Genomic DNA, 15,315 nt, shown 5'->3' with positions numbered 1-15,315 from the left:
CTTTCTGCACAGTTAAATAATTTAATTCTTTCCAGGTGCCAAGGGACCTTCCAATCCCATTTCGAGTCCATCTTTATACACTCATTTCTTCCATCCAGCTTTCTTTCTCAGGCTACCCAAACCCTGACCACTGGTGTCAAATCTGCCAGTGACAAAAAGAGCTTTTCTTTTGGCACTTTGGATCTATGAAATGTCAGAATTCACTACAGGGCTGTCTATAAATAAAATCAGAAGTGTAAAGGCAGGCAAAATAAAAAGCTGTGAGGAAAGCAAAATTGTTTGGCCCAAAGGAGACTTTTCTATTTGTAGGCAAACATCTTTTTCCTGCTCCCCTAAGACCACTTCTTCCCTTTTTTGTTCCCTCTCCTTTCTTCTCATTAGTTCTGTCGCCTGCACAGATGATCTTATTCTATTTCAATGTCCAATCACGCAAAACATGTAGCTCACATGTAGTCCTAATGACTGCAACAAAAATAGCCTCTATTATTTGGGGCGAGACACAAAACCGGCATTATGCATGGCAGGGGTAATTTGCATTTTGTGCTCTCTGCTGACTGGGCTCTGAAAAGACCCCATGCAGATATGACCTAGATTCCAAAAGACATTTACATGGTTCACATTCTTGGATTTCCAAAGGATTAGATGCATGAATGTCTTCCAGCATCTTGCAGAAGTCCTACAAAAAATGTTTTCTAAAGCTTGTGTCCCTCATACATCTGTTTTGTACTGTAGCTCGAAGTGAATTTAAACTTCACTGCATTCCAGAGGCCTCAAGAATTCAGCCTGTAATCATCCTACCTTCTCTGTGACAATGAGTGATGAGCCAAAAGTCAGAGAGGGGCTGAAAATGAGAGTTTGACGGTGCTTGGTTCTTCCAGGCCAAGTACCATTATTAGAGCTGTATCACTCACTCTGGCACAGAAACCGTAGTGCCTCCACCTGATTTCTCAGGAGCAAAGAAAGGCAATGACCTCAACCCAGGAACAATAACTGTTTGAAACGGTTATGGACTGCATTCTTCTTTCAAAACCCTGAGAATCAAAAATCCCCAAAATGCATTGCTGATGTCTCCACCTGCCACAGCGACTCACTGCGTGATTTTGCAGAGGTTCTGAAACATCTTCTCCAGATTTTGTCCGTCTGGTCCATCAGTTTGTCCCGTCTCCTCCAGCTGCTGCACCTTCTGCAGAGCTACACTGACAGCATAGCGCAGGAACTCTGTGCTGGAGCGCAGAACTGCCAGGCTCTCCTCATGGCTTTGGGCATTGTCCCTGAGGAACCAAGAGCACTGTCAGAGAATTGAAGATGCACAATAAAAGCTCGGGAATGGCCTACGAGATTCAAAATCCAAATATTTGGATTTACAAATATTTACAAATAAAATCATTGGCTGAGCTCAGGGTGGAAGGTGTGCTTTGGTAGCTTGTAGTGAACACTTGGAGGGCACGGTTCCACCAGCCTTTCCAAATACACTAACAGACATGGTTTGAATTGATGTCTGGCTCTGCTCCACAGAGGGCTGGACACTTTCTCACCTGAATAGAGCTGTGAGCAGAGTGGATACAAAACCCATGGACAGAAAGCTCCGTGCCGTTTTGTTGCCCAAGGCAGATTTGTTCTTTCCAGCTTTCTCCTTCAGGATTTCAGAGAGTTTGTTGTAACACGTAAACAGGCCTAGGACATCCTCAAACTTGTTTTTACTGCAATGAAGTAGTAGAAAGCATTAATAGAGAAAATGCAGTCTTGGAGTTTCCCATTTGAAGCTTCAGTTGCCAAATTAAACAATGACACTCCCTAAATGATGAAACAATGACATATGACATCTTCCCACCTCCCTAACAGTGTATACCTCATCCATTCCTCCTCGACCTGTTCTTCTACAAAATGTCAGATCCCATCTCCCACATCACATGACATTCAAAAGGAAAACACTCCCCAAGGCTCTGTGAGTGGCTATGCCACAAGGCACTCACACTCAGAAAACATCACTGATTCTGTCTTTGCACTACCACCCTGTGCCTGCAATGAGGCTGTACTCCAAAGAGATGGGTAAACAGTAGCACAGCTAGTGCTGGAGGGTAAGACTTGATGTTTTACCTGAAATTCCCAATGTTGAAATTGTACTCAATCAGAACCTCACAAATTCCCATCACCTGAATAGCATAGATGTTGTTTTTCACACCAACACCAGAAGACAGAGAAAAATCTGCTGATTTATCCTAAGAGGCAAAGGAAACAAGTGAAAAATCTTTTCAAAACCTGACAAGAGCTCAGCATCTTCTTCCACTGAGTCAAACTGAAAATTTGATTTACCAGTTCAAAGTCTTCCAACTCGCTCTTGATCATTCGTCGTGTGACAGATTCGAGCATCTCTTCAAAGTTTTGCTCAAATCCCACATCCTCCTCCTCCTCATCGTCATCCTCAGATCCTTGGCACAGATTCACAGTGCTCTTATACCAGGCGAGACAGTGCTGGATACAGCAGAGCAGATGAGCCTGAAGGAAACAGCCACAGTCGCACTCAGCCTGCAAGCTGGAGGTCACTGGTAGAGGTGGACGTGGGCCAGACTATTATAGTTGGATGCAAAGAGCTGTAGCTGCCTTCAGAGCTGCCCTGAGTCTCAAGAATATGCCTCATTCCTAGACTGAGATGGTCACTAATCCTACACAGAACTACCCAGCTCTAGCTTCAATGTTCTTGCCTAGATGAGATGTATAAACTGAACTCCCACTGCTCCCTCCACCCAGCTACCTCAGCTGCTGAAGGAGATGCCAAAGGGACTCTCACTCTAGCTGAAGACTCTGCTCCATTCCTGCATGTGCTACTGCAGCACAGCACACAAGCTTCCTTAGGGGAAAACAAAGTGATTAACTTGAATTTGTTCTCTTGGAAGTCCAACGAGTTGTTGAGGTCTCATCTCCAACAATTTCAAAGGAGCAAAACCAAAGGGCAGATTCTTCCCCCTGCTACACACACACTGCACAACCATTTTATGTGGAATTAAGTTGAAGGAGGGAAAAAACCCCCGCAGGGTGAACTCAACAGTGGATAACAGAACTACACTATTCCTACAGCATTTTTCACACAGGTCCCCATAACCACTGTGCTAGTGGAGCTCTAATAAATAGCCTGAGGCAGGGGTGAGATGCCCAGCTCTGTTGTCATTTAAAGAATCGCTCCAGGCTAGAAGAAGCTGAAGAAGCACCAGGTATTCAGCTCATGTAGCAGGACAACTAAAATGCTATGTAACAGACGAGCTTGCAGCTGTAGCCTGGCAATATAGCTCTTACCAGTGGTTCTTGCAGAAAGATTTGATCTCCTTGAGCCATAATACATCCTTCCAGTTTCAGCGGAGGCAGGAGGTCTGGCTGGGGCAAGTAATATTGCTTTATCTGTCACAGAAAACCAGAAATAAAAATAACTAGTTACTTGGTAACTGAGCCTCTTAGGATGTTTGAAAATAGAATACAATAGTGTTTGTACCCCACTTTAAAGAGCGAAAGCTGGCACTGCAATAATGGGACAGTACAAATATGTGAGCCACGTCATCTGCTCTACTGGTGATTAAAATCCCTTCTTGAGTTCCTCATGTACCTCTCAGCCAGGACATGTCACTGCCCTAAAATAATCTGACCACTTGCTGGTGTGTTGCCCCAACATGTAACACCACTTGCACTCCACCTGCAGTGCTACCCATCCTTTTAACAGTGAGGATCAACAGCTGCTGCTGCTGCCCTGAGCACCTGAGTGCCCTGTCCTGGCACTCACCTTCCTGGCCTAAAGGTGCAGACAGCTCTGGAGGCTACACTTGGCATGAAAACAAACCCATGAGACCACGTTTGCACCAATTCCTGGCTGTTTGGCACCACAGGAAAGAGATATGCTCTGAGTACCGATACAGAACCGAATAGGGAAAGTTATAGATGTATAATGACGCCATAAAATTTATACATTTACACCAGCTTCCTGTTAAGTCCCCTCTGCTACCCAAAAGCTGTCTTAGCTCAGTTCATGTTCCTTTCCCAGACCCTGTACTGTCATGGGAAAGCTGGAATTAGTCAGCATGAACTCTATGGATGATTAAAGGGAAGAAAATTACTTGTCTCAAAGAAAGCACAGCCTGTCCAATGGACTGGGGAAATGTGATTGTCTTGTTGCCATGAGCAACACTGCTGGGGGATGAGTTAATCCTCCCAGATCCTACATGGACTTGGGTATTCTCCCCATGGGAGGACAGCAGTAATAATTACTGTGTCAGCACACATCCTTAGGGAAGTATGGGAGGGTAACTGCTGTGCACTGCTAAGGAACAGGGAGAGCACAAAGCACTTCTCCAGGCTCACACTTCCCACATGACCTAAGAACTGAAGGGTTGGAAAGGGCTCCAAGAGATCCTTCCTCTTCCACCCTGTGACAGGTTATGAACCAGTCTCCAGACGTTTACCTAGTCTGCTCTTTCAACATAGCAGGGATTTGAACACCTCCTTAGGGCAGTGTTGCAGCACTTAAACATGTTTCCAGTGTATGGGAGAACTACTTTCCCCAACATTTAACCCGAATTGTTTGCTGTGCTGGTTGCAGTGCAGAATTCTTAGAGTTCCTTACAGCCCCACCACGGAGCAGTACTTTACCTGGGACAAGAGTGTTTCCATTATGGAGCTGGCCAGCTGGGAGTTCCTGCGAAGGACATCATAAAAACCCTGTAGACAGGAAGGAAGGACAAGTGGGCTGACACAACACAGAAAATGAACCACAGGCACAATAAGTTGGCGTCATAAGACAGCAATGACACTTTGGCACTGCAAGGAACCATGAGGAAGTAACAATGTGCTCAGTGTACAACTCCATACCTGGCAAAGCAAAGGCACCGCAGAAAGAAGGTATGAATCAGAAAGAGTATGAATTTCCTCACAGGGGCCCTCTCACAAGCTGTATCTCCCTAGCAGCGGTGGCATCAAGCCCAGAGTGACTTTCACTGCTATTTAACAGTAGCACTAGATCCAACTTCAAACTGTGAAATCCTGCTTCAAAGGCAAAACAAGCCAGTGGGGAAACTGTAGGAGGCAACAAATCCTGCAGACTGAGAACACTCAGTGGATGGATAAAGCAAGCACTCAAGTTTTCTAGCAACAGTGACAAACACATCTAAAACTTGCAGCTCACCAAAGGTCAATCCAACCAAGTCAAGAAGGAAACAAAATCTCTCTGACCTGGACTGTTTTTTTTCCTCAAGGTAGTACCCCACAGTTATATCATATATCACAGTTATACACACTCAAGAATGGCCCCTTATAACAGGCCACTTGTCACAGGAGATCTAAGGGACACTCAAGTTTTTCTAGACACTTGGAAAGGAAGAGGAGAAAAGACAGTTTGTGAGGAAGTTTCTCCATACTCTACAGTCAGGGTTTTCTTTGGAGCCCATAATTAACTCTCAACAGCTCCACATCTATCCAATGCCTTTATACCACTCCTCCTCACTGGGCATCAAACATACCCCCCTTTTCCCAGGCCACACCACACAGGAAGACAGACTTTGACGCATTTTTGCTCTTAAGCAATGCATGAGCTGAGGAAGATACATCAACATGTCCTTGGGTTTATAATAGTCCAAAATAAAAAGAAGCAGAAGGATTGAGAAAAAAACCCAGTCTTTGGTACACGTGTCCCAAGAAGAACATAACTGAGCTGATAGGCTGTTTTCCACAACAATGTGATCATTATTTACCTGTGGCTGCAGCAGAACCTGACTTCAGAAAAGCTGTTTAAAAGGAGACTGAAAAAACTACATTTACCTCATATAACATGAGTCGAACATCCGCTTGCTGGCTCAAACATCGCCTCAGGCTGCCCAGGATTTCAAGGCAAAAGGCCTCATTAGCTGCAGAATTATAGCAGGCATGAACATCTGCCTGGATCTGAGAGGGAATATTAGTCACATTATACTGGGTATATTCTCAGATATCACAACACAGAAGCAAGGTGATAAAAAGGTCTGGCCCCTGAACAATCACTGAAATAGTCCTTAGTGTGCTTCCAGGCTCCTTATCATCCTCACGGAGCAGTGGGGATGCTCCCCAGAATATTTTGTGCTGTAAGAGAATGACTCTGAACAGCAACATCCCTAGACCAGCTTCTCTTTGCACATTGCACTTCCCAAAGCTTTCCTTCCAGGACTAATCCTTACTGAAGTTTTATTTCCATTTTGGGGAAACAGTCCCCTCTTGAGTTTTTTCAAACAGTGCATGTCAGACACGAGACTGTCTCCTATGTTCACAGCAAGAACTGCAGAACAGCACTTACCTGAGTGGCACCGATGGCCTGGCTGCATTGGGAAGAGGACAAGCTGCCCAGAACCTTAAAATTCCTTAAGAGAAGCAAAAATCCAGCGACTGCAGCTTTACGAGCATCGAGCTGCCTGGGAATTGGGGCACGAAAGAGAAACATAAGGGAACATGGAGGCAAGAAGCTCAGAAGTAAATACAAGATCAACTCAGCAATGAAAAAAAGACCACAAATATGGAGTGACTGGGCCCAGTAGAACTGTATTTCCCCAAAGGGCAGCACAGTCCCAAACAGCCAAGAGCTTGGCAATTTGTTGGGAACTCCCTTGCTTTACACTCCCACAATATTCAATTCCCTTTCTGTCCTTGCAATGCTCACACTGAGGGAGAGCCCCAGGCCAAGACCCAAGTATTAAATGTCCCTTGAAAGCTGGAATGGGGGAGTCTTACAGACCTCAGAGTAGAAAAACTCCTAACAAAAACCTGGTGTTTTGCTTTGCTCACAGAAATCCCAGGTCTTTCCCAAGACCAAGTCCCTTGCCTTGAATTATAATCCTAAATTCTGAATTCTGTATTCATAAACAAGCAGCCACTGTCCAAGAAAATCCACGATCACAGCAGGATGGTTTGCTCAAAGCATTCCCAAGATAACAAGGCTGCTTCTCTACCATCGTGTAAGGGGTCAGAGGGAAGGTGGCAGCTCAGCATTCTGATCAGTGGTTCCTTCCAGACTCTCCCTAGCACCTGGATGTACTCAGCTGTGTAGACACATGTTGGAATTGGTTTTAATTTTGCCTGCTTATTTGGAGCTTCCAACAGCTTTCTGAATTTGCAAAGCCCATGCAGCTGGGGCTTGGTTCAGTAGAGCTGTGACTGTATTACAGTCCTAGGATAAAGGGATAGGAGATGTCACCATCTAGTTATGGAAGAACACAGTAAGAAGACACTTAGCCAAAACAAAAAAAATATTTCTGCTCCAAAGCCATAAATGAGTTGTAGAAATTTTTTCAAAGCATCCCCTTCCCAGCTTACCTGGAAAAAATAGCTTTTTGGAGAACAAGTATCAGGGAGTCCCTCACTGACATGCTGACTTTGAGCAGAGGCTGGAAAGGAAAATAACCTTTGGAGAGAAAAGCACTAAGGCATGCCAAGACCTTGGGGCATATGAGCTCATCTTCCTCAGGCCCATCTGGCCCTGCATTTCCAACACTGTCGTCAGTACAGTAGGAGACCCAAAATGTTTTAAAATAGAAAAGGAAACCCATAGAGCTGTAGCAGTGAGACATCTTAGCAGGTGAGTGAGGACACAGTGCAAGGTTTAGGAAAAGGAATGTTATCCCCAGGTTGGACAAAGCAGGTAAAAGTTTAACACCAGGGCAATATCTCTGCCCAGTGAAAGAGAAATACTGACATGGAGCTTGGAAGAAGAAAAATCAACACGACAGCTACAGCTGTTCAGCTAAACACTGTATACTTAGTTTTCTACAGGGTGCAGCATCTGGGCATCTTCCAGATGAAAGGTCAGCACGGAGCGGTTTCGGTCCCACGCCAGACCACACCATATGCTTTTTGCCAGAGGGCACATGCAAATCCATGCTTGAAGAACAGCTCTGTGCTACACCACAGCACAGGATGAAGGCTTATTTTATAAGGAGGGTTATCAGATCATGCATATAATTGTGGCCCAGAGCTGTTGCTGAAACTGAACTAGCAAGGATATTCACGGAGGAACGCAAAGCTTTACCTGCACTGCCCGGAGGAGCCCTTGCACTGTGTCGATGGGCAGAAAGGACAAGTTGTCAAAGGTCTCTGTGACTTTGGAGGATGAAGTCTGAAGCACAAGAGGAGCTGACACAACAATATTGGACAGCAACTCTGAAAAATAAAAGGACAAAAGGAGCAGCTGATGCCAAGGGGCCAGAAAAGTCTGAGCAAAAGATGTCTGTAGAGCTAAGAATTACAGAGTAATTGAAGACCTTCCATTACACAGAGAGGTCGTGACAGGATGAGCTTCAAAAACCTGAGCTCTGCTGCAGGCACCAAGTGTAAAACTCTCCCAGCCTGGCTGAAGGGCCTCACCCCACCAGAGGGCACTGAGGTGTAAGAGAAAAGGTTGCAGCAAAGATATCTCAGCAGCCCCAGTGGCTCCCAAGCACTTGCCCAAGGACAAGGAGGAAGGCACGGCTAGGAATGTGGAACAGGTTACTGACTGATGGTACAGTTTCTGTGCGTCAGCTGTTCCATGGCAACTGCCTGCAAACGTGTTTTTCACCTGTGATGAATGCAAGGTAATCTGATGCAGCTGATACCTCAGAAAGAGGAGAAGGAACAACAGATTTTCTTGGCTTCAGGTCATTTCAGCAGGAGCTTCAGAAACCAAACCACATCCTGGGCTGCACCAAAAGCAGCACAGCCAGCAGAGTGAGGGAGGTGATTCTGCCCCTTCACTCCACTCTGGTAAGACCCTCCTGGAAGTACTGTGTCCAGCTCTAGGGTCCTCAACACAAGAAGGACATAGATGAGTGGGTCCAGAGCAGGGGCACAAAAGTGCTTAGAGGGCTGGAGCACCTCTGCTATGGAGACAGGCTGAGAGAGTTGGGGTTGTTCAGCCTAGAGAAGAAAAGGCTCTGTGGAGACCTTGTTGCAGCCTTTTGGTACTCAAATGGGGCTTGTAACCCAACATTGATTCCCTAACATGTTCTGAGGAGCTATGTTGTGACTGCCCACAGAGCACGGCACATTTTTCTCCCTTTCCTGTTACCTATGAAGTGGGTGACAGGAGATGCTGCTTTTGTGAGCACTCTGTTCAGGACCTGCTCAAGAATTTCACTTCTGATGGGCTCATGAACCTGAAATGAGAAAGAACGATAAATAAAAGTCAAAACTACATAAAGATATTCCCATACCTCACAAGACAGGTAAGCTGGGATGGTCACCAGAAGTCCCTTTCAGATAAATCCACACAGATCAACTCAGATTTCACCCCAGGACAATCAGAACCAGCACACCAGAGAGGCACAGTCAAAACATAATGGGGCAAATCGTCTGTGGAACGCAAATTTATCAACTCAGTGAAGAAGAATGGGTTTCAATCCCACCTTGTCAGATTTTATTTGCACCTCTGATTTTCTCTACTTTCTCCCTAGTTTCTTGGAAACTGTAATAGGGATTACACAAGTACCATAGTAGCTGGAACAGAGTAGGATTAGGTCTTTATGAGGATGGCCTCTTCCAGCTGAAGAGGGCCAAATAGGAGACTAATGTTTGCAAAACACTCATGATGGATACAGCAGGCAAGGTTTTGACACCATTTACCAAGGCAGAATAAGAATAGAGCTCCCTCCCTGCTCAAAACCTCTCCAAAACATACACTACCTTAAATGTTTCCAGCAGGATACTTGCTCCCAGTTTGCAAGCCTGCTGGGCTGGCATTTTTGAAAGGCCATAACTGGTATCAGCAGCTTTTCCTCCAAAGGGCTTTTTTGGTTCATATGATTCCATTAGGCTGAAGCCAAGATCCACCAGGCCCTGAGTAACGTGGTCCCAGCCAAATGCACTGAAGAAAACATTAAATGGACCAGGGAAGAAACAACTTAGTCACAGGAAAGTTTAGATTAGAGCAGTCTGAGGTAAAAATCTTCTGCAGTCTGTCCAGGTTGCAAAGCAGCAGTGAGAGACACGTGATGACAGCAGGGAGGATGACATCCCTCACAACTCTGTGACTGTCTTTAGGCTGAGGGACAGGTGCTCAGCACAACACCTTCTGCAGTCCTAGTTCTCCATCAGACTTCCTTTCCAGTTCAAAGGCTTCCTTGCTATGGGGAATGATGTGCACTCAGGTCTGATCTGAATATAACAGTATGTCACAGTCAGGGTGCACAAGTATCCTACTGATCACAAGATCTTCAAGTTGGAGAGAAAGACAGAAGAGGAATGCCTCCCATCAAACTAAAGGACAACTGGTGACAGACCAGAGCTATCCCACAGCATGTTTAAAGGACTAACCATGTGGGAGATGAAAACAGAGAACATATCCCTCATGCCTTGACTGGAACACAAACTACAGCCAGCAGCATGACTCACACTCTAAGTGTTTCAGTAAGAAAAACAGATCAGGTCCTGATTAGTTTAGTCCTTTGTACCACCAGATTCTGAGATTTGAGGTAAAAGGAGCAGATTTGTACAGCTATATTTTGTTGCCTTTTTTTTTTCTTTAATTCGCCAACATAAAACTGGGATAAAAACTTTGGATTTTGATACTGATCCCTGCCAGCACATGGCATTTGGTATTTAGCATCCCAGAGTATTTTAGCAAGGCTGAAACTCTCCCCCCTCCCAAAGCCCATTGAATGTTCTGCAGCACGTGGCAACAACTCACCTATTTTTCACCACTTCCAGAATTACAGCGCTTACATCATATTGTTGAGGAAACAAATCCTGCAGAAACTTGGAGGCCTGAAGGAACTGCAGGTCCTTGCAGCTTCTTGTGATTGATGTTTTCAAGAAATCAAATATCTGGAACATAAAATCATTAAGTGTGAGGAAATGATCTTTGAAATGGGACGTGTATAGTCTTGGGTACATTCCAGTAAGAGCACTGGCCAGGGCACAAGTTCCAGTACTGCCTGCCAAAAATCTCAACTCACTTCTTTTTCAGGACAAATACACTAGCCTCATTAAGTGCTTCAAGGAGGGTAACCTGCTGCCAGATGCTTTTCATGTGGCCAACACAGAGCCAAAACATTAGAAAAGGAAGACTGCTTTTCTTCTCATCCTACAATACCAACCCTCAGGAATCACAACTCCGGAAAACTGTGATATTGCTCTGGGGTCTTTTCTAGTGTTCAGTAAAGTACAGCATACCGATGATCTAACTGCCTCCCCACGAGCACCCTGAAACCATTTTAAGCCTAATTCTGATGGGACCACTACCTAACCAGGCTTCCTTTCCTTTACAAGGAGTGCAGAGTGTATCCCCATGGAAGTTCTCTGCAAGTTCATGACCCACATACCTGCTCCTGCAGTCTGTGTTTTACAGCAACCGACAGCAGAAGAGCCACGCTGAAGGGACACAGGGCTCTACCAGGGTCCTTCTGCTGCTCAGTCTAGAAAACAGTAAGGAACAGTCAGAAAGCTTGTTATCTTCAACTGAAGTGTCCTGAAAGTTCAGGAAGCCATTGGGTACATGTCTCTTCAAACATATCACAACACTTGTTAAAGAGAACGTGACTGTGATCATAAAAATTATTACATCCCTTCTCCAGGTAACCAACTAAGTTTTAAAAACCTTGCTTCAACATCTTCAAGAATAGTACCAATAGAAAATGGCTCCATCCTGCCATACCTTCAGATGTCTGATTAGTTCCTCGCCCAGGTCCTGGTCCAGGTTGATGACAGAAACAATATGGAGAATAACAGTGCCTTCCACGTGGCGGAGCTGGTCCAAGGGCATTGTGGCTACCTCAAGGTCTGCTGACCTGTAAGTTTTATCAGAAAAAAAAACCAAGCCATCCAAAGCCATAAATCATTTCTTATGGATCCAGGAGGACGTATTTGTACAAGCTTTAACAATTCAAATTCAAGGAACCTTGGACAGGACCAGGGTGACTACAAATATCCGGGTAGTAAAGAAAGGGGATAACAGTGCAGGAACTTACTGTGGTACCCTCTGTTCTTCCTTCTGTCTCTTATCCAGCTGATTGAAAAAACTGATGATTCCTTCCAAAACAGTCTTCTTACTGCCCTGCAAGACAGAACATTACATTAAGCCATTGCAGGGCCTGCAGTATCCCAGAGAATTACACTCTATTCCCACACCTATCACAAATATCATGGTATCCTTCATTTCCCTCCATAAATTGCTGAGGCAGGGAAGGACTCCTGTGTGGCTCATTTTCAGATTTCCAGTTTGCATATTTCTTTTGACTGCACTTATTGAAGAGCTGGAAGAAACTCAAGCTTTCAGATGCTCTGATTGCCTTTTTTTTTTTGAAGTTGTTACTAATTAGAAAGGATCCTTTATGTTTTAATCAATTGAGAAGGCTTTCAAACTCCTAACTTTAAATCTAACAATACATTTTGGCTAGGGGACCCAAATGACCTCCTATAACACACATATAATTTGTCTTTGACTGGATCACAAATGAAGTAAGCAAAAGAGGCACATCACCCTGTCAAAGGGCAGAGATGTGCTCTGCTCTGGAGGAAGAGCACAGTAGATGACACATTCCCTGTACAAGTCAGACAACAGCCCAGAAGACAGTCACACTGCATGAGCTATTATTATAGTGTGAAGATCACAGAGAGTGAGCAAAACCACACTTGAGAACAATAAAAAACCCAATCCTCTCTGCTGTCTGCTAGGTCTCTGCTCATCCCTTATTTCCCAAAGGTTTCCTTCTTTTCCCACAAGGAAGATCAAGGTTCTTTCTTTCTCTGAGCAGTCAGCTTCTTCAGGCTAGAGGCAGTTAGAGAAAACCTACTGATGTCCCATTGTGTCCCTACAGCATGGTTTGGGAACAATCAGAATCCCTGTCCAAATCCAGCCTATAGATTAGTCTGGACATTTTTTTTCTGATGGTATAAGCTTAGAGGAAATCCAGCTCCCATGAACTTTTACCTTTGCAGAAAGCAGCAGCAGCTGATAAACCAGAGGGGGAATTTCCTGCAGGTCTAATTTGGAGAACATCCTAAGGACCTTTTCAACCACAAACTGCAGCTCCTCTCCTGATAGTGGAATATCCCTGTTGAATCAAAGATTCTTATTCATTACTATATTAATTTCCAAGGCTCACTCACACATGGAAAAAAACCACAATGCCATGCCCAGCCCTTGGGACATGCCTGCACAGCTGTGTTTTGTATCCACACGGATCTGGTGTGGATGTTCATCGACCAACCACCCATGGGGCTGTACCTGCTATGGTCAGACCTCCTATTCCTACTTGCCCCAGACTACATGTTAAATAGGACATGGACATGATCACAGCATAAGGCAGTGTTGATGTTGAAGGGAAAAATAATTACCTGAACATGTTGGCAAGATGTATTACACACTGAGGATCCCACCTGGTGAAACAAAGATATGTTAGAAGACTGAGAGCAAGCAGGATTATCATCTATCTCTTCCCTCCTACACAATTATTCAGTGTCACCATTTCCCTGTTACATTCTGATACTAAGATTAGAAGCCAGATTTCCACCAGAACTCATCAGCACCACCCTAACCACCCACATTTACAATGGTTCTGAACCACCCCAGCCCTTACAATAACAAATACCAAGAAACGAATAAAAACAAGCACTTCCTGAGACCAGTTCATGCAATGGTCTCACCAGATCTGGGAACAGGGTGCTCCCTTGCCTTCCCACTCAGAGAAGACACTGTCACAGAGGGCACAGATTCAAAGATGACAGAACAGGACACACAGCTCATAGTGGATGTCTTTTTCAAAACAATGAAACACAATGTTTGGCCACGTGACTAAGAGCTGGCAGATGTACTTACTTGCTGGAACAGAGAGTATTTATCAGCTGCTTCTTAAACTCTTCCCCATTCAGTTCACCTGAAAAACCAAAAGTCTTAGCAGCTGGCTCCAGAGGAAGGGAGGAGAAGGTGCAGGAGAAGTAGCTGATGGGGGTTACCTTTCCCATAAGCCAGGCTCTCCTTTGAACTGGCCAGTACAGTGAGAACAGTGGAAAACAGCTCCAAGGATTTCCCGTTAGAGAGGCTGCCGCCTTTAATAACATCAACAAACAGGTTGGCAAGCTCAGCCAATGCGTGGCCTGGCAGCTGGCGGGCCTGGGAGGACATGCAACAGGAAAGAGCCTGAGGCTGTGCACAGAATTCCACACATACATCCAAACTGTCACCAAAAACCAGCTGAAGATAACATTTCTCACAGTGAAATTCACACACAAAGCAAATTCCAACGCCAGCTAACTTAGTCCACGGAAGATTTGTGGAAAGGACACAACTCATTTTCCTCAGTGGCTTAGTGAAGTATCTCAATCCACATATGAAATGACACCCAGCAGAGCCCAGGAAAGCCAGCCTAAAGGAGCTTTACCTCCAGCATCAGCAGTCCTATGATTTCAGACACTTTGCCCAAATGTAGGTCTCCTGACTCCACTAGTGGGACACAGTGCTTGTAAACCTGGAGTCTCCTGAGAACACCACTTCGCTGAGAGCAGGGGGAGCCTTATAGCAAGCAAATAATAGAGAGGAAAGAATAGGAAAAAAAAGTTATGCAAGTAACAACATGTTGCTAAACTACAGGAAATCAGCAGGGATAAACTGTCACCTGACTGCAACTCCCTATTTTATCTATCTGACAAAACAAATAAATAAAAACAATAAAAAAACCCCCAAAATAATAATAAAAAAAGAAAACTGAGCACAGAAAATGAGAATCTCTTGGATAAAGTAGTTGAAGCACTCAACATTGTTATCACACCCTGTGGTTCACCCAACCTGATGCCAGACATCAGGAACCGTCAAAATGTCAGGAAGAACCAGCCTGGTAATCTGTTTTTCAGCTGGCCAGCTCAGTCTTACTCCAAGGTGTCTAAGTGCTCCCAAAATAAATCCCACTTATCACAAGCTCATTACAACTCTATTAGTCCAGTCTGCTATCTGCTATGTTTTTTCGGGTGTCTTGTTTCCCTGCGACAGCCCTGACGAGTGGGTTTTTACAACAAAAGTGACACTTCCATGTGCTGTTCAGCACGGGCTGCACCCACCTGTGTTGTGAGCAGCACTGGGGCCGCAGCCCCCTGAGAGCAGCTCAGCCATCACCCACCTTTGAAGATCCCTCTCAGCAGAGCCGCCGTCTCCCTGCCCTTCAGCGCCTGCCTGGTCACCATCTCTCCCAGCTGCAAGAGAAGGGGACGCTGTGAGCCGCCCCCCGCCCGCGGGCGCTGCCCGGGCGGCGCATCCCCCGCTCCCCGCGCACCTCGGCCTCGCCCAGGCTCTGCAGGGCCTCCTGCAGGGCTCTCCTCGGCCGCCAGCGACAGGATGCGCTGGGCCAT

At 45.3% G+C, this 15,315-nt stretch overlaps 1 protein-coding gene across 1 annotated transcript in view; it reads right to left on the bottom strand.

The window, feature by feature from the left end:
* The window catches only part of FANCI (FA complementation group I), a 24,254-nt gene extending 8,939 nt beyond the window's left edge, over positions 1-15,315 (bottom strand). The window contains 24 exon segments of the mRNA XM_018069687.3: positions 1,092-1,271; positions 1,536-1,700; positions 2,098-2,219; positions 2,314-2,496; positions 3,292-3,393; positions 4,633-4,701; positions 5,797-5,919; positions 6,305-6,419; positions 7,318-7,388; positions 8,030-8,160; positions 9,047-9,134; positions 9,661-9,841; positions 10,664-10,800; positions 11,298-11,390; positions 11,630-11,762; positions 11,943-12,028; positions 12,905-13,028; positions 13,312-13,353; positions 13,793-13,850; positions 13,930-14,086; positions 14,355-14,485; positions 15,087-15,159; positions 15,240-15,273; positions 15,275-15,315. Coding sequence (XP_017925176.2) covers positions 1,092-1,271; positions 1,536-1,700; positions 2,098-2,219; positions 2,314-2,496; positions 3,292-3,393; positions 4,633-4,701; positions 5,797-5,919; positions 6,305-6,419; positions 7,318-7,388; positions 8,030-8,160; positions 9,047-9,134; positions 9,661-9,841; positions 10,664-10,800; positions 11,298-11,390; positions 11,630-11,762; positions 11,943-12,028; positions 12,905-13,028; positions 13,312-13,353; positions 13,793-13,850; positions 13,930-14,086; positions 14,355-14,485; positions 15,087-15,159; positions 15,240-15,273; positions 15,275-15,315 — 2,639 coding nt within the window.

The sequence above is a fragment of the Manacus vitellinus genome, unplaced genomic scaffold (assembly GCF_001715985.3).
Source record: "Manacus vitellinus isolate BGI_N305 unplaced genomic scaffold, ASM171598v3 scaffold_16_pilon, whole genome shotgun sequence".
In the NCBI taxonomy this organism is placed as follows: Eukaryota; Metazoa; Chordata; class Aves; order Passeriformes; family Pipridae; genus Manacus; species Manacus vitellinus.
This window is presented reverse-complemented; position numbering and strand designations above follow the sequence as displayed.